This window comes from Columba livia, chromosome 13, assembly GCF_036013475.1.
Source record: "Columba livia isolate bColLiv1 breed racing homer chromosome 13, bColLiv1.pat.W.v2, whole genome shotgun sequence".
Taxonomy (NCBI): domain Eukaryota; kingdom Metazoa; phylum Chordata; class Aves; order Columbiformes; family Columbidae; genus Columba; species Columba livia.
In genome coordinates, this window is record NC_088614.1 from 5,788,859 (window position 1) to 5,810,579 (window position 21,721).

Sequence of the window (21,721 nt, forward strand, 5' to 3'; positions counted from 1 at the left end):
GGCTCCGAGAAGCCAGTGGATGGGACCTGGTTTAGTGACAGTGTTGGGTTAAGGGCCGGACTCGATGATCTTGAGGGTCGGTTCCAGCCAAAACGATCCTGTGACCTGGGCTGGGTGCAGAGAGCGGCCTAAAGGTGACCAGGGCACAGGGACAGCACAGAGGTCACAGTCCCAGCAGCTCCACAGGACACTCGGGATGTGGCACCCAAGGGTGGTGCAGGGTAGGCACAGTCCGACCCCCACTACGACTTACTGGCTTGGGTGACAGGTTTTATGAGACTGGCCCAGCCACCACAGAGCCGCCCACTGGACGGGCATTTGCTGTCCCGGCTCCGAGCCCAGGCTGCCAGCGCCGGCTGCCCCGGCAGCACCTTCCCACAGCACAGGGCAGGCTCTGCAGCTTTAAGAGTCCTCCCTCCCAGCCCACGGTGTCAAGGAAAAATCTGACACGTTTTTTCTGCTGAATGTTAACGGACAAGCTAGAACAGCCAGTTGCCTTTTCCATTCATTTTCCACACAGCCCCCTGGGACGCTCGCTAATGAAAGAGCCGATTGTGCTCCTGGCAGCGGAGCAGGCAGGTAGAGCAGGAGCAGCAGCGGCTCCAGAAGCCCAGTTCAGCGCAGCACTCACACAGCTTGGGAAGAAAACGCTGCCCAGGAGGGTGCCCTTGGCAGGGACCCCATTGCAGTCTGTCCAACACAGCAGCCCGATGAGGCAGCCCAGCCCTGCAGCCCCGGGCAGATGCTCAGGCCCTCATGAGCTTTGCAAAGTGACATGGCTGCAGCACCACTTCCTGCATTGGCCTTTGCCACCCCGGCAGGATGAGGTGCCACCCCAGGGCAGGGCCGCCTGCCCGTGCAGGGAGTGCCGCGGGGACATCAGCGCGGTTTTGCAGCCGGTAGTGCCAGGGGAAGCAGCTCACCCAGCCTCTGGCACGGGGAGAGGCTGAACCAGCCCTGTATCTCCCGGCACACGGGAGGCCCCTCTCCCCGCTCAATACCAGGTCTGTCTCCTGCGAGCGGTGGAGCTTTGCTTGGAAAAGACACAGCGAGCCTTTTCCAGCCCTGCGCAGCCCGGCCCTGAATGGCTGCCTTTATGCGGTAGCTGCCATCACGAGCCACACTCTGGCGACCACAAATGGCAGCACATAGCTAAGGGGTTTGTGTTTCCGCGCCGGCAGCAGCGCCCTGGCTAACAGAGGTACGGCTCCCGTCACGCCCCGGCCCAGCACACAACGGCACCTTGTTCCTTTCCCGGGGCCCGGCAGCCGCTGTGGCCACCGCCGCTCCCCCCGTGCGCACCCTGGCCAGGCCGGGGCTGAGGGACCCGCGGGGTCCGGCTCGTACGTACGTCTCCTGCCGCTCTTGAGGAGGCTGCCCAGGCTGACAGAGGCTGTGCCCAGCAGCTCGTTCCACAGGGTGTGGCAGCTCCACACCTTGAGGTCCAGGTGGCTCTGAGCCGTGACGTTCCTGCAGAGACCAGAGAAGGGACTGTCACCGTGGCCTCGCCCCTGCTCAGGGAGCAGGCAGTGTCAGACCAGCGAGCAGAGGGAGGTGGGCATGGCCACGGGGCAGTGGGAGCCTCCCTCCTGCCAACCCCAGCCCCACTGTCCCTGGCAGTGTCCTTGCCTGGGGACCCTGGGGTCCACCCAGAGTCCGGGGCTATTCCTGGTACCAGCCCCAGGCTGGGGTGTCACAGGGACTCACAGGATGAGGATCTCGTTCCACAGCAGCTCAAAGCTCCCAATCTGCTTCCCCGTCTTCTTGGTCTCGCTGGGCAGCCCATCGCCTGCCACCTCCACGTAGCAGTTCATCCGCGACGGGCGGCTGTGCACCTTGGGCTTCATGGACACCACTGGGCAGGCGACAGACGGGGGGTCAGGAAGCCGCGAGGGAGACCCTGTCCCCTGCCCCAACCACACACACCCCGGCACTGCCCGCTCAGGGTGACACGGCTCACCATAGAGTCAAACTGCTTTTGGGAGGGGGGGCAGCGAGAAGCGATTCTCCTGATGGCAGCAATGGCCACATCCAGGTGGTCCTGTCACCGCCTGTGCCCAGCTCCACCCACACCCAAGGCTGCAGGAGTGTCACAGTCTCCACAGACAGGACCCTGCCCCAGGGCTGTGGGTGAGGTGGGGGGGGAAGATGAAGCCCCTGGGAAGAGGCACCCGCTGGGTTCGGCCCTGCCACCCCCAAGGCAGCAGCATCCTGGGCTGCAGGACACAGCGAGGATGCAGCTCCAGGGAACGCGGCTCCAGGGGATGCAGCTCCAGGTGCCGGGAGCCATCTCGCGGCCACGGGAGCATCGAGGCGGCCCCAGAGCCACCTCCCAATGGAGAGGAGGTGCAGAGCCCAGTCAACGGCTGCTCCGCGCCCCTGGGCGCCCAGGGGACACAGGGCAGCACTGGCCATGCCCAGTATGAAATGCAGGCAGTGCACACGCCAGGACCAGATGCACCCAAAATCTGCAATCCCACCACAGGTCCCGGGTCGCCCCCCTCCGGCCAGGCGGCAGGACCCACCTTTCACGGAGAGCTGGGACTTCTCACAGGGTGGCCCGGCCCTGGCCCTGCTGGAGCTGGCAGCGGCCATGGCATCACCTCTAGCTGGAGGCAGAGAGAGAGGAGAAGCCTCAGCACCGTGCTGAGGAGCCAGGGCTGCAGGTCAGCCCCTCGGGGGTCCCAGAGCAGCCTCAGTGCAGCCGTTCCTGCGGGTGACCCACACAATGGGAGGCTCAGCAATGGACAGGCACACACCTGGGACACACAGATATATCTCCCTCCTGATAAACCAGCCCTGCACCCAGGGAGAGAAGCTCCCCTCAGTGGCATTGCCAAGCTGAGTGGGGCAGCGCTCAGGCCTCCGGATGCCCCGTTTGGGCTGCTGCAGCTCACCTTGAGCCAAAGGCCACAGCCAGTCACAGCGGCATGAGGACAGAGCTGTCCCCAGAGCCTCCCACAGACACACTGCCCTGCACCTGGCAGAGAAGCCTCGGTTCATGAGTGGACAGCGTGGCCGTGGCAAAAGGGACCCCCCTGGGAAGGCCAAGGCGGTGACACTGGCAGAACAGAGGATGGTCTGGACACAGCACAGGGAAGCGGCTGCGTGCCGGGGCTCCTGGCTGCAGAATCCCACCAAAAAACCTGGTCCAATCTGCTCTAACACACTATGGAGGGGCTGGGAACCGCAGCTGCTCTGAATGCAGGGAAGGGTCACACTGCAGAGCCAGCTGCAAGCACAAGCACTCGCTGGGGCCCCAGTCGCTGTCACCGCAGGGACAGCGCCTCCCCTGCCCCTTCTGCTGCAGCTGGCCCTACAGTCACCCACTGGGGACAGAGCGCAGGCAGGCAGGACACAAGCTGTAACACCCAAGGATGCTGGCAGAACACGTGGCCGGGCGCCGCTGCCGCAAGGACTGGCCGCAGAGCGGGAGGGTGAGGTCACTGGTCACGCCGAAGCACGAGGTGCCCGGGCTCGGAACACAGAGCCACCCACACACCCCTCCCCAGCCCGCGGCAGCTGCCCTGCTCTGCCCCGGCATGGGGGCTGCAGGGGACACACCAATGCGGGCACCCATGGTGCGTGTCAAGGTCCCAGCCCTGAGGGGCCGTGTTTGTGCAACCCCCGACACAGCGGGACAGACGGGGACATTTGCTGCCCACCCCCGGGTAGAAGCAAAGAGGAGACTCAACCCTGTCACCAGGGGTGAGGGCTCTGATGAGGGCAAACCCGATGCCCTCCCCAGCCCCGAGCCCCCTGCCCACGCTGCCAACCCCTCCCTCCCCTGATCCGGGAGGGAAGGACAACAAGGGGCTCGGAGCACCCCAGCAGCTGCAGCCCCTGCCACCTCCCCTGTCCCGCAGGACTCTCTTTCCCTCGCTAGACCTCGCTGAGCTCCAGCTCAGAGCCAGGTTCCTTTCCAAATCCCCTCTCGTGACCCAGGGGCTCCGCTCTGCATCCCCTTCTCGGTACTTCTGGTACTCTGAGCTCAGGCCAGACCAGACCAGTGCTGGGACAATCCCCACCTCTGTCCAAAATCCTCGTTTGGTACCAGACCCGCTGCTTTCTTGGCTCTGTCAGATGGGGCTGGGGGCTGGTTAACACACTGACCTCCTCCCCTCGCAAGTGGGGTGAGCAGAGTTACTGAGGGAGATCTTTCACCTCGTGAACTGCACTCATTATTACTACAGCTGCTCCTACTCCAATTCTCCCAGCCCGCAGGTCAGCCCGGCCTTCCCTCAGGATACTGTTATCCCTCGTGTTTGTTGTGACTCCCCAGCTCCGCATCCCCACCCATCTCATCAGTGCCATTAAGCAGGGACACAGGAACGCCCGCGGACAGCGTCCCCCGCGCCAGCCCAGGGCCCCGGCAGGACCGGGTGCTCAGCCCCACGCCCGGGGGGTCTGGATCTCGCTCCTCCCCCCGCTCACGGCTGCAGCTTCTGCTCTTCTCCGGCCGCCACCACGGCCACAGCCCGCGATCCGGGGTTGTTAATCCCCGAGCGCTGCCCGTTCCAGAGCTGTCGCTCCCCGGCGCCGCGGCAGGAGGAGCCCGGGCCGCGCAGCCGGTTCCCCCGCGCTCGGTGGGTGCTGAGCCCCGGCCCGCCGGCCCCAGCCCGTCCCTCACATCTGGACTCCTTGCCCATTCTCTCTTTTTCCGATTCCGCACCGTTTCACCGCCACTTGCTTTAATCTCCCCAGCCCCGCCGGACGCCTCCGCGCTCAGAGCCCGGAGCTCGGGGCGCTCCCCCGGCTCGCTCGCTCTCTCCCACTCCCCGGTGCCGCTCACACCGTTACCGAGTCCCTGTGTGCGGAGCGGGCCCGGCCGCCCCCTCACCCGGCTCACCGCCCACCCCCTTCCGGGACCGAGGCTTCCCCGTCCCCGCTTCCCCCGGGGTTTCCGCTGCCGCCGCCCAGGCCCCGGGGAAGCGAGCAGCCCTCCCGCCGGGCCTCACCCCACCGGCCGGTACCGCCCCGGGCGGGCAGAGCCCGCGGCCGAGCAGCGGCCGAGCAGCTCCCGGGCCGCCCCGCCTGGCCCCGCCCCGGACGGGAGCGCCCGTGGGGCCGGGAGGCCCCGACCCCCCGCCCGTCACCCGAGTTACCGGCGGCCGCTCCGCTCCCGCTTCCGGCTCCAGCGCGCGCCGTCATGTGACACCAGCTCGTCACCTGACCGCGCCGCCCGGAAGCGCTCGCGCGGTGCTGCCTCTCCCAGCGGGCACCGCGGCGGCTACGGCAGCCGGGCCGGGCCGGGCCATGGGGCGCGCGGACATGGCGCGCGTGCCGCACGTGGTGGCCGATACCGGCGCGTTCCTGAGCGCGGCCCCGCTGCAGGTACCGGACACGGGACAGGGGGGCGGGGACACGGGACACCGGGCGGGGCGGGGACACCGGGCTGACGGCGCTGCCCGCAGGACATCGCGGAGAACCTGTACACCGTGCCCGAGGTGCTGGCCGAGATCCGCGACCGCCCGACGCGCCGCCGCCTCGCGGCCCTGCCCTGCGAGCTGCGGCTGCGCCGCCCGCGGCCCGACCTGCTGCGCCTCGGTGAGTACCGGACCGGGGCACCGCGGCCTCCGCGATGCCGGCACCTCGGGGCACCAGACCCGGGCCCTGAGTCTCGCGGGTACTGGTCTCCGAGAGGCCCGGCCCCACGGCCCCATTCCCGCCCCGCAGTGACCGAGTTCTCCAAGAAGACCGGCGACTACCCCAGCCTCTCGGCCGCCGACCTGCAGGTGCTGGCCCTCACCTGCCAGCTGCAGGCCGAGACCGACGGCCCCGGCTGCCTGCGCTGGGAGCCCCAGGACAAGGTAGGGGCCACCCCCGGGATGGGGCCCCGGCCTCCGGGCGGCCCCTCCAACCCCCCTGCTGCCTCCCCAGGTGCAGCTCAGCTCCACCCCGCGGCACCCCGAGGCCCCACTGCACGTCGCCGGCTTCCACCTGCCCGCCAAGGTGAGGGACAGCGACACGCAGCCCAGGGACGGGGACACGGCAGCCCAGGGGGCAGAACTGCAGCCCCTGTCCTGTGTCCCCCAACAGCACAAGTCCCCAGGGAAGGGCCAGCGTCAGCCCAGCCCCGATGGCAGCACCGTCCCCTCTGAGAGCGATGAGTTCAGCTCCTTCCTGTACTGGCGAGTGCCTCTGCCCAGCATCGAGGAGGAGCTGCAGGAGCTGCTGGTGGGACCTGGAGCCTCCTGTCCCCGCTGTCCTTGCTGCCCTGGTCCCGACTGGGAGCGCAGCGTGAGCTGTACCTGACTTGGCTTCTCCACCCCAGAAACCTCCGGCCGCCCCCGTCAGCACAGAGACCGCTGAGGAGCAGCAGAGCGCTGAGGATGAGGCCAGTGCGGAGGAGGAGGAGGACGAAGAGGAGAGCGACAACGAGGGCTGGATAACACCCAGCAACCTCAAGCAGGCCCAGCAGGACATGGGGCACTGTGACACTGCACCGGTTGGCATCCAAGTCGGCTGTGTCACCACAGACTTTGCCATGCAGGTGGGTGCTGGCGCCAGCCTCAGGACTGGGGGTGGGCTGGGGGCAGGTTCCCATGTTACTCAAAGCTGGTTAAACCAACACAATGAGACAGAGGAGCGTGTGGCTGCATCCCTTGGGTGGGGTGAGAGCAGCTTTGCGACAGCTCCTTTTACCAGGCAGCCCCAGTTCACGCATCCTGCTTTCTCTCTCCTCGCTGCAGAACGTGCTGCTGCAGATGGGCCTCCACGTGCTGGCGGTGAATGGGCGGCTGATCCGCCAGGCCAGGAGCTACATCCTGCGCTGCCACGGCTGCTTCAGGTGAGCGTGTGTGCGTGGAGCGGCGCTGCCCTCGGCGTGGGGCTGGGTGCAGGATCCTGCTGCTGTGCTCCCCACCCAGGGAGCAGTAACGCCCCCCGCTCTGGCCCTCTCTTGCAGAACCACTTCAGACATGACCAAGGTTTTCTGTCCCCACTGCGGTAACAAGACCCTGAAGAAGGTCGCAGTGAGTGTCAGCGAGGACGGGAGCCTCCACATGCATTTCTCCCGCAACCCCAAGGTGCTGAACCCCCGAGGGCTCAGGGTGAGTGGCTGTGCGTGACAAGCTGGGCGGCTGCTGCTGGCACGAGGGCCTGGCCTGGGGTCCGCTCTGCGTTTGCTCTGTTCTCCAGAGGCCTGTGCTCACCTTGAGGTTCCTCTGAGCGCGAGTTGCCCCTGAAGCGAGTTTAACAACCTCTTTTCTCCTGGCAGTACCCGCTGCCGGCACCGAGGGGAGGGAAGCACGCCAACAACCCCCACCTGGTGGAAGACCAGCCCTTCCCGCAGCAGCGGCTGTCCCGCAAGGCCAGGCAGAAAACCAACGTCTTCGACCCTGACTACATCGCCGGGGTCTCACCCTTCGCAGAAAACGACGTCTACAGCCGCGCTGCCAACCTGCAGATCCGGGACGCGGCCCTGGGCGCTGGCAGGAGGCGCCTGAACCCCAACGCCGTGACAAAGAAGTTTGTGAAGAGGAGGTGAAGGGTGGGACGGGGCCCTTGGCAGCCAGCGCTGCCAGGGACCATCTGCCCAGGCCTTGCCCAGCACTGCCTGACACAGGACGGCTCGCAGAGCCACCCTGGGCAGGAGCTGGACCTTTCCTTCCGCGGTTCTCTGGTGCCCGAAGAGCAGCTGGGACTGGGGGTGGCTCTGACCTTGCCAGAAAGGGGGAACCTGGCTGAGGTAGGGGCTGCGTTGCTAATAAACACAAAACCGTAGCACTGTGGCTCAGGCTTGTTTCCGCAGCCACCGGTGCCAGCTCGCAGGCCGGGGTTTGCCTTCCTCTGAGCCTGAGATGAGGAGGGTGTCACAGGGTGTTCTGTCCTGTGGTGCTAATGAGGGGGCTGGATAATGAGCCAGCAGCAGGGGGTTGTTTGTCCCGCTGCAGCACAGACACGTCTGGCCAGGGATGCCTAGGGCTGAAAGGGCAGGTGCTGGGCAAAAGCCATTGTATGAATCTTTCCTGGTAACGCGTTCTGCCCGGCTCTCGGGGTAACTCCAGTGTTTCTTCTGACCTGTCGTAAGACACGGTGCCGTTTCTCGCAGAGCAGCTCCAGCGCCGGCTCTGCCGTCCCCGCGTCCCCAGCGCCGGGTGCTCCCCAGGGCTTCGTTCCAGACGGAACAACAGACACTTTCCCCCGGCAGAGAGAAGATGCCCTTGAAAAAAACACAACAAGACTTTACACTGCAAAATGAAAACTTTCATTGTTTTATTCTTGACTGCGGCTGTTTACAGAAATATAGTTGCGAGTATACAAATGTCCCAATAGAAGCAAAATATTTTTATTTTTTAATATTCAACAAGTTATCACAGGATAGCTAAAAACATAGATGCAAATGAAATATCCCCTCATAGAACAAACTGAAAACACTGGGAATCAGTGCTTCGAAACCCCCCACTACGAAAGCCGTATACACAGAAACACACAAAGGAATATCTGGTGCTACTTCCACATGGCAGACGGTGAAGAGCAGCTCAGCGGTGGAGCAGGCGCGTGGCAGCACATGGCAGAAAGGCGGGCGAGCTGCTCGCACACGCAGCTACTGACAGAGGTAGAAAGCTCTGCTCTGATGGTGTTTGGAGCTTACTCATTAAGAATGAGCTCAATGTAAATATCTAATAGTGTCCAGAATTTGAAAAACGCTTTGGGAATACTGTGGGTGACTAACCATGGGACATGTTCCCAGCTCTGACAGCCACGTGGGTCCCTCTCAAAGCCCCGAGATAGCCACATCCCCACGGGGACCCCCCTGCACGGGGACACGGGGCCAGAGCGTCCCCGTCACCCCACGGGGCAGTTCCAGGTCTGCACAGATGTGACCCAAACACGGAACCCTTCGCTAATCCAAACCCCCCACCCCGCAGGGACGTTTTCCAGCGGCTGTGCCGGGTGTCGCAGCTCAAGTGTGAACCCAGCGCTGTGTCAGCGCACGTCCCACCGCAAGCAGGGGATCCTCACACCCCTCGTCCCACACGCCTGAGCGCTGTGGGGCAACAGCAGCAGCTCACCAGCAGTAACCACGGCAGCTCCGGCTCCGCGGAGCTCAGACCCGCCAGGGCTGCGGCACAGGGCTCTGACCCAGCCTGGCCCACCACAGCAGGTCCGTCACTGCCTAATGCCTGGCTTGGCACGAAGAGTCATGGTGGACAAAATCCACGAACTGGAATTCTTGTAGAGTCTAATTTCTCAGACAATCTGTAAGGAATCAGTACAAGTCGGGGCAGGGCTCCTCACGGCTGGAAACCGAGGAGAGCTGGCACCAGCTTTCAAGGAGGGTTTCCTAGACAGTGACTGTTACAGTACAAAGTCAGCTAAAAACAAAAAAATCAGGATGCCTGCCTTTATGAGAACGAGGAACGACAGGTTAAGCTTCACCTTCCCGATCCAAACCAACCCAGCGGAGCAGCAGCCAGCATCCTTTGCTGATTATACAACGGATTAATATGCTGATTAATAACACGCGCAGAGAGCGACCCCACCACTGCCACGGCCGCCCCTTCTACCCTTCTGCTAACACACCGGCAATCGTCATAAAAAAAGATATAAAAATACAAAAGTGTTAATCTGTTTTCAGCCCACGGGTATTAGTGACGTTCACAAGCAGGGCAAGTTTCTGGAGCAATGTTACCAACAGCGGCACACGTACAGTACTGAACGGCGTCCATACAACTGCTTTACTACAAAACCTCGGTAAATAACCTCATACTAAGGAGATGCTCTATTGTTTCAGGTTTATAAAAATGTAAATATAACAGTATTATATGTGTCTACTAGTTATTTATATATAATAGATATATGATCCTCTATATACATATATAACCCTAGAATATACAGGCATTGCATATTTACAGACTGTAAGAAAGAAAATGCCCGTGTGAGCCCTCGGAGCCCAGAGCCACCAGAGACCATTCCGAGGACACGTGTGCAGGAGTTTATCTGCTGCCGCGTTTCCTCATCTCCAAAGCACATTCCCCCGTTTCCAGCAGGGATCCTGCGCCGGGTTCCCAGCCCGCGGCGGCGCAGACCTGACCGGCCAGGGGGCTCCTGTCCCATTCAACTGGCAGAATTGGTCTGAATACGAACAAAGTGCTCACAATCTATCCCGAAAAACCCCAAAGTAACACAAAAGCCACAAACAAAGCAACTCAGTACCAGTTTCCTTTTAGCTCCCACAATAACGGAGCTGCCACCAGGCCCTCCGAACATAAGAAGCACTTCTTCCTTGAAGAAGTTTTGTGCTAACGAGAAGCCACCAGTGCTGGATGTTCCTGCCCACGGGCCGAGCGGAGCAGCCCCGTTCAACCCGGGACAGACCCCGCAGGTCCCAGAGCCACGAGACCCAAAACCCGACAGCAAAATCCTGTTCTAACCCTTAACGAACCGTCACACGTGTGTGCACACACACACGTACCCTCGGGGAACCACCTCTGGCTGCCTTAGCCCTTTCCCACGACTCAGTGATTTAAACTACATTTAAGATGAACGCAAGCTGCTGATTCATCTGGCGTTCTGAGGAATCTGGAGCAGAAAATCTGTTCAGACGTTTTCTTTTTTAAATCTACATCCTAAATCAAAACCACAACAGCCACTTTAAAAAAATTCCATTTCTCTAAGGTAGGGGAATGTCCACTGATAGAGCTGCCCAGACTCTGAATATTTCCAGTACAAAAACCTGCCCAAGTTACAAACAATTAACTGCTCATACTTTAGTCTACATCAAAACTAAATAGGAAGTAACCACCCTGTCAGTAATTAAAGGTAATTATAATAAAAGGTTGGTGTTTAAATAAATACCCACTTTGAAACAGAAAAGCTGAAACTACTTCTTGAAATATTTTTCTATTAAAGTAACAGCAAAGTATTTGACTTGAATAATGGTTGAAAGATCAGCAGTGAAGAGGCCATTAACAACATGTGAACTTGCTAATTAAGCGCGAAGCTCCAATCACTTCCTGCCAGAGGAGATGTTCAGCTGAGAGCTCATAGGTGTTATTCACATGACTTTTTTAATATATATTAGCAGGGTGTAAGCACCCTAGAGATGTGCGCCAAAGCCACGCCTGGGGATTTAACCTGGATCCAACCCGGCTGTTGTGGGACCCGCCGTGCCCAGCACACGCAGCTGGGGGCACAGCTTGGCTTTGGTAAGGAGACTCAGATCTACCGATTCTTTTAAGAGGGAGCGCTTCAGCCACAGGAGAAAACAACCTTTAGAAACCGCATCCCAAACACGCAGCTCTGCCGTTTCTCATTTTTCACCAAGCTGTATCTTCTTCTAGTTAACCGCTGCTTCGTGGATTTGACAGTAACTCCCTCTTTACAATGATGTTAAATGTGGAGACACCGATACCTCAGTCTGACCTCCTCAAGCCGAGCGGAGCAGATGCCACATGGCAGCTCCTCTGCAGCAAAGCGCTCCGGAGCAGGGGCAACCGCGGGGATTAAAACAACAAAAGAAGCAGAGTAAGCTCCAATTATCAACTACTTAAATCACCAAAGGACATGTTCAGGACTCTGATCAAATCCAGATGTGGCTCACGCTGCTGTTGGTCTTTCTGCCATGGAATCCTGCAGCCCGCCGTGAGCCCGTGACGGGTTCATGCGCCCGCAGCAGCCGTCTGCGAGCAGCACTGACCCACCGCTGAGCAAGCTCTTCATTCGTAAGACAAATACTTTTTGTAACCAAATCACATGTTCAAAGTGTTGTACATTTACACATTGACCTAAAATGAACAAGATAAATTTAACACAAGGTGTCATCCAGAAGTGAAAAATGTGATAGTACAGCCCTTTTTATTTTTTTTTTTATTATTATCTTTTTTTTTTTTTTTTTTTTTTTTACACTTTTTTATTCCTCTTCTTTTCATAAGCGACCTAAAATCCACAGACAGTTCAAACATACCCTTCCCCTGGAGCTGTCTTGGGTAACGTTCTCTCTTGGACACCCACCTTATTAAATGGAGAATTGGTCCCTGGTCACTTGGCACTGACAGCACCTCGACGTGAGGATAAACCCTTCGAACAACACAACAGGAGCAGCACACAGCCAAGTTCTCATTCCTATTTCTGTGTATGAGGGCCCCGGGTGGCACCGCCAGCTTGTTCCGGGACTGCCATCCTGCAAAAGCCACCAGTTCGCTCTGGAGTAACCAGCTGTCGACTGCCAGGACCCCCTGGAAGTCGTTTCGGTCCATAATTCTGAGTCTTCTACAAAGCCTCATCTAACGTTTAGTCAACGCTGCAAGATTGCTGTTTGCATGTCATGAACCATAACAGGATTTCGTTAATATTTTGTCTTAGCAGAAGAAAAAGAGGAAAAAAAAAAAAAAAAAATCACAGAAAGAAAAAATATGGTTCAGGGTTACAAAGCAGCTCTGGACATTATGAAGCAGGAAATTCTTTTTCTCATGATTAAAATTTTAAACATTTTAGCATAATCATAAATTAAGAGTTAAAACACAGAGGCGCTAATAATAAAATATTAAATAGACAATGATAGTGGATAAAAGCTGAATGGCTCATTCTGAATGAAACCCCATTATCTTCTACGTGCCTAAACGCCTACGGGTTTCCTTCCTAGCTCACACTGCTGAGGGACAGACGCACCAAAACACACAGAGAAGCTTCTCGTAGCTGGAACGATAAACTGCCTGATGGAATGGCGAGAGATGAACAAGTTATTTATGTTGCAAAAAGTACTTAAATACTCAATAAAGACATAACAAACCCCACCCCACCCCACTGTTATCAGACGCCACGTTGTGGTAGAACATCAGACAAACTCACAAATTTACCACAAAAATGTGTGGCAAAAAGAATATTTTATATATATGTATATATATAAATTTTTATATTTATGCCAATGTACTCACTCAGTACAAGTAGCAAAATAGTATACCATTTCCTAAATACAAAATATAGCTTTCCAAAAAAATGAAACACACATTAGATATAAACCATCCAAAACTTGAACGATTGAAAACTGTATTCAAAATTAAATGACCCAGAGCAGGTCTCTTTCTGAAAAGTTCCCTTCATATCGGCAAGAAGCCTTACTACTGAAAACGTAATTCAATGCCTCTCAATGAGAGAGAGAAAGAGAGACAGAAAGAGCAAGTGAACGTTATGACAGACGGACAAACAGGAAAATCCATTAAAACAAACAAAAACTCTACACGGCTCAACTACGCACACAAGGAAAGGGAAAAACACACAGTAAACAGACTAGAGTAACTTAAAAACCATTTACAGACTATTCTTTGTTATTTCAAATAACAAAAATGAAGAAGGACATGATACCGCCTACACCCTACCAAGGCATGGCAGCCGCCGGCGCGAGCTGCTCCGCTCCAACCGCAGCAACAGCTCCCAAACGGGGACGAGGCTGTGGTGAGAAATCACCAGCTGTCCCGGAGTCGGAGCCCCCCGAAAATGCACATGCCTCACAAGACAACCGCGTGGTCTGGAGTGGGTTGGTTTTACATTCTGTAACATTTTTTCAATTGAGACATGACAAACTGGACTTGGGGGACTGTTGGTAGGGAAAAAAAAATCACTTCAAAGGTGCAATGAGCTCAATGTGCTACAAAGACGCAACAGCCCAGGATGAAGTGACATTTTCAAGAATGCTTAAAAATGATGTAATTTGCCCCCTACTTGGAGTAAAGCCAAGCTGAAGATTTCCACCAGTAACAGCTGGAAAATGCCCAGCTAAGGGGGAGTTCTGCATTCACAAGGTGCTGGGGAAAGTGCCTCCTCTCTCCTTAATCCTGGATTGTTTGTCAAAGCTCCCACTGACTAAGCAACTGAATGCCATGGATTCCTAAAAGCTGCTCCTGATGTTTGAAGCCAGTAGGATATTTATGTCTTTTTTTAAAAAACACAGTATGAAACTGAGGGAGAGAAACGGAAAACTATGAGAAGAATGAAAGGGAGAACGCAGGTCTGAGAAGGGATAACGCAGCCCGAGCAGGTTCTAACCCACACGGGCCATGCGTTTCTTTCCTCAGCCAGGCAGAACGGTTCTTCCAAGCTGAAGGTAAGATTTTAAGAGCAAAATTTCAGGGAAAGTTCCCCTTCATTTCTTCATGCTGTTGGAGCCACCAAACCCTCGCTCTATGTACAGTAAGAGATGTGGAAAACCGTTAGTCACATTCTCCGATGGGAAGCCCCCACCTCTGGCTATCTACGCAATTCTCTGCTTATTTATTACAGTTATCAATATTTTCACTGCCATCTACTGTAATTAATAAATTGCAGTATTAGCTCTCCCACTCGACTGTAGAACACACAGTCCCTTCCCTTGCTGACAGCTACGAGTCACGGCTCATGTCACAGGCATTTGATGTTTCTGCTTCACAAGCTTTTCTAGTCAAAAGAAGGGATGTGAAGAAGGAAGAGGAGGGGAAAAAAAAAAAGTAAACATGGTAACACGTATTACCTTCTAACATCAATAATAACTGACCAGATATGCTTTAAATTAAAAGAGCACCCCACTGTCAATGCGGTTTAGGAGTCTGGTAACAGTACAACCCCACAAGCATAGCTTTTCAGTGTTATTGGCACTACAAATCCCAAATACTGCGGGCACAGCCCGAGGTGCCAGACGCTGCACTTGGCCACGTGTGTGCTCTTTAGAGAAGAGGGCCGCTTTCTGACAGAAGCAATTGGTTCCACAAAGCCTAATCCAGAGTCGGAAGGTCTGAGAGGATCTGGGAAATCATCACTTTTTTCTTCAAAGAACTTCTGCAGAAAAAAATAACAAGCAAAAAAAAGTTAGGCATGACTAGCAAAAGTCATTCTCTTACTTCTATGCAGCTCCTCTGTCTTGCAAGTGCAGGCACCGAGTTACAGGCAGGTATTGGAATGCAGAACTCTTCCACAGAGCATGATTACTCGCCTTCCACTTTTTTTTATTGTTAACATTCATAACTTCATACACAAAACAGTTTAGATTAGAAAATTAACTGTATCACTTAAGTGAAGCTTGCGGGGGATTTAGGATGGCAACACATTTAACTAGAGCCAGGCTACACACTACAGCCAACACGAGATTCCAGAGTCCCCGGTTCCTGGGCTGGTCTGCACCAAAGCCCCTCTCCCCTCTGCCGAGGCACCTTCCAGGCACAGGACACTTCCCACAACAGCTGAGCGCGCAGCTCGTTTTTAACCAAGGCTCGGCCTATCACACATTCTCAACAGCCCCCACTATCCTACCCTACCTTGTTTTCACATTACATTATTGCAACCCAGGGGGCAACTTCAGACTGGTACAGACCTGAGGTGTTATTTACTCTATAAGCCTTAAGTTTTTAGCTACACTCATATTTCATAACACCTTTATCTGCCAAGCTGTCATTGATCTACTCTCCTTCCTAATAAGGTCCTAGACTGTGACAGCGGATGACAAAACACACAGCAATTGAACAAGATGCAGTTTCAACCAGCTGTTTCGTACAAATTCTGACCTCTGACTGGTTTTAATAACTCAGCTCTAGTCACTGGTTTATCTTCTCAGCTCAGCAGTACTGGTATTTCAGCTGATCCTAGAGCACGGTGATACACACCGAAGCAAAGACCAAAAGCATGCATGGCAGGAAAGAACCCCAAACCCCCAACCCCCAACTTACTTGACTAATTAAAACGAGCCAGCCATATTGTTCCCCTGGTTTTGCAAGGACACAAGCAGATCTCCTATTTTCTCCATGTTCTGGTTGGTTGCCATGGCTGAGGGCAGCGGAGGGGTCTCGGAGATCTGCTGGGAGAGCAGCGTGGGCACGGCCGCCTGTGCCTCGCTCTGCGCCTGCCCGGCCTGCCCCATGGCCATCAGCTCCTCCGGCAGTGCCGCCGGCCCCGACGGCAGCAGCTGCCCGCAGTCTGCGACACAGGGAGGGAGGAACAAAGGAGCGTTTAAATCAGGTTAATACATGCAGTGAAGCAGCCAGCGTCTTTGCATCCATCCATATAGCCTATCAACTGTGTAAGAAAGTTGCAGGTGCTTTTGTTCCCGAGGACACCTTTGCTCCCCACTCCTCAGGGTACAAGTTCAAGGTGCATATAGTGAATATATAGACTCTGTATCATGACTGAACACCACTAACACCCCAACCAGAGGACAATACTAGTTAGAAGAAAGACAGAACATATGGCATAAGGGTTGAGTATGCCCATCCTTTGTCTTTACTAATTACAGATGCATCTTTTTCGGTTCAGCCAAGGCACCCACCAGCTCCTTCCATTTTAACAATACATATGCAAGTAATAGATATTATATCTAATATTTCTCTATAAATATAGACAAAATTCTAAGATTATTTTGTCACATTAATCCTAACAAGAAGACCAACAGATATTTAAACTAAAAGTTCTCAAGCAAAATCAGCAACATAAGTGTACACTGAGAGCAATATGATGAGCACGTGTATTCTCAGTTGTAGTGCTGCACTACTTATTTCACGATTTTCTTCTTTTGGTAAGGAAATATCTTAGAATTGAATAATCATTGTCTCGTGGACTCCAATCAGTAGCTCTTCTAAACTGGAAACTCAGAATCAGGCATCTACCACTTACTGTTTTGAATGCCAAAGAGGAATATTCCTGACGTTTGCTGAGATGAGGCAGGAGAATTCTGCAGCTGGTTGATGGCTCCTCCTGCTGTGCTGTGAAATAAAGCAGCTTGTTGCTGTGGAGGAGAAGCAGGTCCCGGCATTCCTGCCATGCTGTTTTGAGAAGAGTACATGGGAGACTGCTGCAGCTCCGGCTGGCTCATGCCGCTCTGCAGGGCAGACATGGAAGCTGAGGAGATGAAGAGGGTGACTTGTTGCTCTTGGGAACTCGGTGACCCTTGCACCAGCTGAATCTGGGGTGAGTTATGGAAGATGGCTGGCTGCTGTGCTTCGGCCTGGCTGGACCCCGGGTTCTGAAGAGAAGACACTGGTGTTTGACTCTGGAATTGCAGGGGCTGCTGCTCCTGGTTCATTGGTGCCATGTTAGTCTGTGGATGAAAAATGGACTGGCCCTGTTGCTCCTGATTGGCAACTGGGCTTTGATTTGGATTGAAAATCATGTTCTGTTTTTGAGAAGCAATTGTACTCATTGCATTTTGGTTACTGAACATCATGTTCTGCTGTTGCTGCTGCTGCTGCTCTTGGGATGGAGGACTGCTCTGAATAGCAACTATCGAATGCTGAGGCTGGAAGATGGCTCCTTGCTGGTTCTGGGGAAGTGAGCTGGACTGCATGGAGCCCAGCGACACCTGGGACTGAAACAAACCCTGCTGAGCAGGCTGGGGCTGGGGCTGGTCCTGGGGAAGCATGGAGCTCTGGATATGAGCTATCTGCGGCTGCTGCTGGAAAGAAGTCTGCTGTTCAGTGTTGTTTGCTGCCTGAAGAGGAGAAATGGGATTTGGGCTTGTAAAGAAGGACATCTGTTCGTCCTGAGTTGCAGGGTTGCTCATAGAACTCTGGGAAAGGAACATGTTGGCAGACTGCTGGTCTTGAGGAACGGAGGAGCTCTGCAACACTCCCATGGCGTTCTGCGAGTGGAACATTGGAGGCTGCAGCTGGTCTGAGGAATTGGTACTGGGCTGGTTGTGCACAATGGAATTTGGACTGTGAAAAATAGAGCCTTGTGCTTCCTGTGATATATTTTGAGCATCACCAATAGGATTCTGAGAGTGAAAAAGCTGAGCTTGTGAATGTGGAGACTGCTGCATAAAGCTTCCCGACTGAATAGACATGATTTCTCCGCCTTGCTGGAACAGCCCACCTCCTTGCTGTTGGGTTCCACTTGCCTGAACAGTCATCATGTTTTTGGTAGATGAAAAGAGGTTAACTTGAGACTGACTTTCTCCACTGTGCTGCATTTGAACCATGGTCTGAAACACTGTACTTTGCATCTGTTTATTCTGACCTGAAGCTTCTTCTCCATCTGCAGAATTTGATGCCTGAAACATAGAAGGTCCGTTGTTGGAGACCTGTGGCTGAGCAGCGGGGGCGGCCTCACCTCCAGACACACCGGGAGATGAAGAGAATAACTCACACTGCATCTGCATGTCTTCACTTGTGGATAACCCGCTCATCATGTGAGAGGCCTGCTGGTAAACAGGTGACTGCTGGAGGGCTCCGTTCCCTGACGTCGCTGATGAGAACAGATCAGACTGCATCTGCGTTGCAGCTTGGCAAATGTTCTGTTGGATTCCCATCACCATTGCCGCAGAAGTCTCCATCGCCTGTTGCTGCTGCTGCTGTTGTTGTTGCTGTTGGTTGGACAATGCGTTTTCAGGCTGAGAGTGAACATTTTCAGCTCGTCCAGGCAGAAGGTTCTCTGGTCTGGAATGGACAGCTGTGTCTGATGAGGAAAATATCCCAGAATTGACACTATTTTGTATCTGGCTAACTTGTTGAAAGATATCTGCATTTAGCTGATCTTGAACATCCTCACTGCTGTCTGAACCAGAAAATAAAACAGAAGATAACTGCTGTTGAGCTTCCAGTACCTGTTGCACCAAGTCAACGTTTCTGTTGCTGCCGGTGGCAGTGTTGGTTGGGAAATTTCCAGCCTGCAGCTGCTGGATAGTGTTCTGTAACTGACTCACACCGCTCGCCGATGAGAAAATACTCGATGAAATCTGTTGCTGCAACGTCTGTGCTGGTTCCGAGAGTGAAGACTGTTGTTGTTGTGATGCATCAGTTAATTGTGACAAAGTGACCACTGTGCCATCTGATTGCAAGACTTCCCTGGTCTGGGAATCTCTCGGTTGGAACTGTGCAGCTTGCTGCAATAATGCATCGCTGTTCTGCAGCTGACCCGAAGTAGAGACTGTGGAAAAGTTACCAGGCTGGGAAATATCCTGTGTTTGGATAGTAGTTAGTGTCTCTGTATTATACACCTTCGGCTGGATTTGTTGCTGGTTTTCATTTTCAGAAGGTAAATGGGAAGCAGAAGTTGATATGCCGGACATACTGTTTTCCAATGTTTGCTGAGTTGGTCCAACCACATTTGAAGCCTGAAAAGAGCAAAACATTAAGCAATTCATAAGCTTACTCAGCATAACCATAACTTAAGCATAAGCTTATAAGATGTCCACCAATCCACTATGTTCAGGCAAGATCAGATGGAAGATCTGATGGCTACGCATCCCTCCATACATAACCAAACAAGTAAGCAAACGACCAGCAGTGGAGATGCTACTTCATGGAAGGAGTCAAGGCATAATTTAATGAAAACAATGCTAGAAGTGATTAAAATAATACTCTTACAGTAATTTACTAGTTTGGTGTCACAGGATAAAAGAAGTTCATCACAGTATCACTAACCAATTTGTTTGAATGCAGGAGCAAGATAAGTTACTTTCAAAGGAAAACATCTAGTATTTTAATCATGTTCTCTGATCATACATTTTGCCCAGACCGATCTCAGACATAACACTGTCCCTCTGCGTTACTCTTCTCCACTGTTAGAACACAGACTGATAGGCAGAGGTAACTTAGACTATTACAGCTACTGTCTTCAAAACACAACCAAACTCACCTTGAAGACACCAAACTCACCTTGAAGACAGGGGGAGACCTTTTTTCTGCACTTACTTCCATTGGAGACACATCTTCATTCTTAATCATACTGCTTGGCATAAGCGGAGTTATCAAGGCACTAGGAAGCATGTTCACCTTCTCCAGGTTACAGCTGGTGGCTTTCACTGCTGCAGTCACAAAGAAGGGAAAGGCAATGGAACATCAACACTCGCTGTGCAGAGCGGGTTCCTCGTTTCCCTGCTCCCCGTTCCACGGTGCAGCTCTACCCTAAGAGCTCTCATCCTCGTGTAAGATGTCAACATGCAGAGAGATCACTGCAACCATTTAAATACTGTGAATAATCCTAAAAAACCACTCAAACCTTCAAAGATTATTTTTAAGACTAACAGCAAAGCCTTGGTTTTGTTTTTCTTTCATTCAGTATACTCCTACACCAGGACAGCCGTCCACCAACTGTTTGAGCTACAAACGTGAGAGCTCGAGACTCCACAAATTATCAGATTTTAAACTTTACTGCACTCTAACTGTACAACTTTCCTATTTCATTTTGAAAAATGTCTGTTTTCAGATAAGCATGTGAACAGAGTGACCAAAGTATTCGGACAGTATCCTAATTCTCTTAAATGACTAGCCAAGTAAAACTTGATAAACCTGCATGCCAGCTCTGTAGCAAAAGCAAACTGTTATTGCTTCTGTAGTGTCTGTTTCTTCTATTTTTAAGTAGAAAATTGGTTTATTTAAATGAATTTTTAAATTTTAATTTGAACTTTTCCTGATCCACATTAAAAATATTACATAAGCTGAGATTCCCACCTGATCTTTATCATTTAGAACAGTGAGGAATGGCAAGCTGGGACACATGGAGAGATAAAGTACATAGAGCAGACAAGATTGTGCGACCTCTGGTTCATGATCAACCCAGAGCACAACAGGCACAGGAATGAACTGTCAAAAAAGAGCTGGCTCACAGAAAATCCACGTAAGAAATTAAATTAAGATTTATCACACAAATTAAGCAGAGGGCGTGAAGCAACAGCAGCAGCACGTTGTGCCCTGATGAGCAGCAGATGTTCTCCCAAAGCCGCTGGTCTCCCCTTGGTTGATCACTGGATCAGACGGGTGTCAGCCTGGCCCCAGTACATCAGTCATTATCTCCCTCACCTTTTTAATCTCGGTGCCAGAAGTCTTACCAGTCCCTTTATCAGCTTGTTTCATTGCCCTAAATATTTTTGCATGTTTCTCCCCCAAATATTCTCGGCAGGTTTAAACTCATCATATCTTGTATTATCCTTCCCAACAAGTTGCAAAGTCAACTAATAAATACATCCCCTGCCAAGACCAAGCTATTAACTTCAAACACAGGCTTCATGATTTTAACCTGAAGCTACGGATTCCTATCAAACCTGTGATCACCTCGTTAATTTGCTTACCTTTCAACCTGCTTTCAGCAGAGCAGCCTATGGAAATTTCCATTAGCCTCTGTGCACTGCCATAGTTGTACCAATCAACTAAGAAACATTGCTTTCCTCTACTTCAATTATCGGAAGGATCAATTCACTTCACACTTAAAAGCCAGGCAAACCTAAAACTTGTTCCCTCGGAACAAAAAGATAAACTTTGCATGGACAGACTGGCCAGGAAAAAACCCTCACTGAAGGGGAATTGCCAGAATTAATGGCAATTAATTAGCTTGATGCCCTGGAAGCACCAACAGCTTCTGACAAATACCACATTGGCACATCAGGGTTTTCAGTACTCAGTTCTTCCTTCACCACCAATTTCTGTGTGTTTCTGCTTAAAAGAGCAGTACATAGCTTCTAAATCCTTTGTATTAACTGCCATCTTAGGCAGCTTTCTTGTTCTTTTTCCCTTGCAAGAGTATTAAATGAAGATTAGACTGCAGGGCCTGAGGCATGAAAACAAAAATGGGGTTTTTTAAGTGGTTTTTGGTTTGGGTTTATTTTGAGAAGGTTTTGTTCTATACTAGCCCATGTTAAAATATACTTAAAGCAATACAGTTATAAAGTAAAATATTCAGAATCAGAAAACAAACCTCACTAGAAGGATATGGCCAGATTTTATAAGCACAGACTTATCTTCACAGGATGTCTGATTCATTCCTCCAAATTTGGGTAAGAATTCATAGTTCAATTATTAACAACAATGATAAGAATCAATTT

At 53.0% G+C, this 21,721-nt stretch overlaps 3 protein-coding genes across 12 annotated transcripts in view; 1 reads left to right on the forward strand and 2 right to left on the reverse strand.

Annotated features, from left to right (window-relative positions):
* The window catches only part of WWP2 (WW domain containing E3 ubiquitin protein ligase 2), a 37,424-nt gene extending 32,179 nt beyond the window's left edge, over positions 1-5,245 (reverse strand). For 2 of the 6 annotated variants that reach the window (XM_065028242.1, XM_065028240.1), the window contains exons 1-4: positions 5,106-5,245; positions 2,526-2,609; positions 1,708-1,855; positions 1,352-1,470 (exon numbers count right to left, since the gene is read on the reverse strand). In XM_065028242.1, the coding sequence (XP_064884314.1) occupies positions 1,352-1,470; positions 1,708-1,855; positions 2,526-2,609; positions 5,106-5,151 (397 nt within the window). In that variant the 5' untranslated portion in view covers positions 5,152-5,245. Of the gene's footprint in view, positions 1-1,351; positions 1,471-1,707; positions 1,856-2,525; positions 2,711-4,958; positions 4,978-5,105 lie in introns of those variants that run through there. The other 4 variants (XM_065028245.1, XM_065028243.1, XM_065028244.1 and 1 more) reach the window with 3 other exon arrangements.
* On the forward strand, positions 5,148-7,725 carry NOB1 (NIN1 (RPN12) binding protein 1 homolog). Its single transcript, XM_065028283.1, has 9 exons — positions 5,148-5,334; positions 5,415-5,547; positions 5,677-5,810; positions 5,881-5,952; positions 6,040-6,177; positions 6,275-6,493; positions 6,693-6,790; positions 6,908-7,052; positions 7,220-7,725. The coding sequence occupies exons 1-9, from the start codon at positions 5,257-5,259 to the stop codon at positions 7,487-7,489; spliced, it is 1,287 nt and encodes a 428-aa protein (XP_064884355.1). The 5' UTR covers positions 5,148-5,256; the 3' UTR covers positions 7,490-7,725.
* Positions 7,726-8,186: 461 nt separating this feature from the next.
* NFAT5 (nuclear factor of activated T cells 5) overlaps positions 8,187-21,721 on the reverse strand; it is a 58,400-nt gene continuing 44,865 nt past the window's right edge. For 4 of the 5 annotated variants that reach the window (XM_065028233.1, XM_065028236.1, XM_065028235.1 and 1 more), the window contains 4 exons: positions 19,560-19,708; positions 16,579-19,015; positions 15,639-15,885; positions 8,187-14,754 (listed from right to left, as the gene is read on the reverse strand). In XM_065028233.1, coding sequence (XP_064884305.1) covers positions 15,647-15,885; positions 16,579-19,015; positions 19,560-19,708 — 2,825 coding nt within the window. In that variant the 3' untranslated portion in view covers positions 8,187-14,754; positions 15,639-15,646. The remainder of the gene's footprint in view (positions 14,755-15,638; positions 15,886-16,578; positions 19,016-19,559; positions 19,709-21,721) is intronic. The other variant, XM_065028234.1, reaches the window with a different exon arrangement.